This window comes from the organism of the source record quoted next, unplaced genomic scaffold, assembly GCF_019419815.1.
Source record: "Pyrus x bretschneideri cultivar Hongxiangsu unplaced genomic scaffold, Pyrus_bretschneideri_v1 Contig30, whole genome shotgun sequence".
NCBI lineage: Eukaryota > Viridiplantae > Streptophyta > Magnoliopsida > Rosales > Rosaceae > Pyrus > Pyrus x bretschneideri.
Window position 1 is genome coordinate 2,862,414 of NW_025999613.1, and position 2,025 is coordinate 2,864,438.

General features: G+C 39.9%; 1 protein-coding gene across 1 annotated transcript; it reads right to left on the bottom strand.

The window, feature by feature from the left end:
- Nucleotides 1-313: 313 nt before the first annotated feature.
- Nucleotides 314-1,718, bottom strand: LOC103939167 (RING-H2 finger protein ATL64-like). Its single transcript, XM_009349225.3, has one exon. The coding sequence runs from the start codon at nucleotides 1,559-1,561 to the stop codon at nucleotides 566-568; it is 996 nt and encodes a 331-aa protein (XP_009347500.2). The 5' UTR covers nucleotides 1,562-1,718; the 3' UTR covers nucleotides 314-565.
- Nucleotides 1,719-2,025: the final 307 nt, after the last annotated feature.

Sequence of the window (2,025 nt, forward strand, 5' to 3'; positions counted from 1 at the left end):
TGCCTAGCCTGCTGTTTAGGCACCCGCTTAGACCCGCCTAGGCACCCACTTAGGTCGCAACTCTCACTTAGATAGAATATAGATAACTTTCATTTTATATTTTATTTTTTTAAAATAAATTGTAAGAGACTTATTGAATACTTGGATGAAACACTCAATATATTATGATTCCCCATGTTTTTAATATGTTCTAATATTTTCTAATCTATATGTTATTCTATTTTTCACTTTATTTATCCCAATACAATTACGTACTTTTTAAGTAAAAACCGGCACTTATTTATATATATAATAAGTTTACTTAAATCCGCCTATCCACTTAAGCCTCCGCCTAGGCACCACCTAGCCGCTTAGGCGCTCGCCGTTCGTTTAGCACCTAGTGTCTTTTAGAACCTTGATCACACTCCTAATGTAATTAGGATTACACAATAACAATATTGTCACTAAAAAAAATCCTATGATGAAACCCTTGCTCCCACAGAGGGAGTTTATACCGCTAACAGTTGGACCCTCTCCTTAACTGAAAAATAAAAAATAAAAATAAAACACACAAATAGAAATATTTCTAACAAGGCAGATTTCCATGGCCATTGTCCGTGCTGAAACTCTGGCTCATCCGCAGTTGAGAAATAGATTTTACTAAAACTGAAGACATTCGATCAAGCTGCCTCATCGACCGCACCTTCAACGATCCACAATTAGTAAGAACCGGCTTTGAAGAAGCACAATCAAAAGAAGAAGATGATGATGATGATGATGATGATGATGATGATGATGGCTTGTCATCACTCTCTGTGTATATATCGATAAGAACGTGGGAATGATCCAAAGACAAAGACCTCTCCAACCCCTTTAACAAAATCCGTTGCTTACTACTATCCTTCATAGGCAATACCACCAGTGACACGCAATGCCTAAGCAAACCATTTGGTTTTGATAATTGAGTTGTTGTAGTAGTAGTGGTAGCAGTGCTAATTGGTAAACCCTCCTCCGGATCGTGAGGGTGCGACAAGCAACTAACCGGGCCTGCTTCTTCAAGTTCTCGGTCTCTAACTTGTTCATCATGATCATGATCATATTCCACAGGCAACGTTGACGAAACAGGCACAATAGGCACATCTATAGCTGACCTACAAACCGGACAATTAGAATGCCCCATAAACCACGTCTCTATGCATGGATTGTGAAACACATGCTTGCAACTCGGCAACAAACGCACCAAATCCCCGTCTTCTAGGTCTCCCAAGCAAATCACACACTCGCTCTGATCCATGTGAAAAATTTCACCATCTTTCGTTGAATACGTGAGAATCGGAATCGTATTCAAGACTTTCTCATCAACCCCAATGGATTGGCTGGTGGCTGGTTGTTGCGCGAGGCTGGCTTGGAATTGCAGTTGCATCTGCCGTTGCCTCCTCCGCAGGCAATACTTAACGACTAGGAAATGGTACGCAACTATTGCTAGGGTTGTGAAGACAATGCCTGCCATGGAAATCAAAAGGGGCGTGAAGAAAGAACCCGAACCTGAAGCACCTACCACTTGAGTCCCAACATTCTCCATCTCTCAATTCAATCTGGTTTTTGGGCTTTTTGGTGGGTTTTTGGTGTTTTAGGGAAAAAGAGTGAGAGAGAAAGGTTTACAAATAAAGAAAGTGCAGGAATGTAACACTTGGCTGTGAGTGAATATGTAGAAGGCCAAAGAGTGTAGAGAGAGCAACCCTTGGATATCGAATTTCTTTGCAATAAATTTGGGATATGATCATTTGATCGTTGAGTGTTTCAAGTGGTTTACACGTATACCCGTTTTGGTGTGGACACTGTGCAGGAAACGGTTTTGTGGTATGGCTTTTGCCAAGTGTAAGAATTTGATAGAGAATTTGATGTATTTTAACGTTTTGAGTATTTTATTTTTTAATATTGTGTAGACACTAAATATTGGTTTTAATACCTTTTGTATCCCTTAGTTTGGATTTATATCCGGTTTCGTGTTGTAGGTTGGTTACAGTGCTTACATTTTACTCAGCG

What these genes read in the sequence shown, in the direction of transcription:
- LOC103939167 (XM_009349225.3), bottom strand. Translation starts at nt 1,561, where the DNA reads ATGGAGAATGTTGGGACTCAAGTGGTAGGTGCTTCAGGTTCGGGTTCT.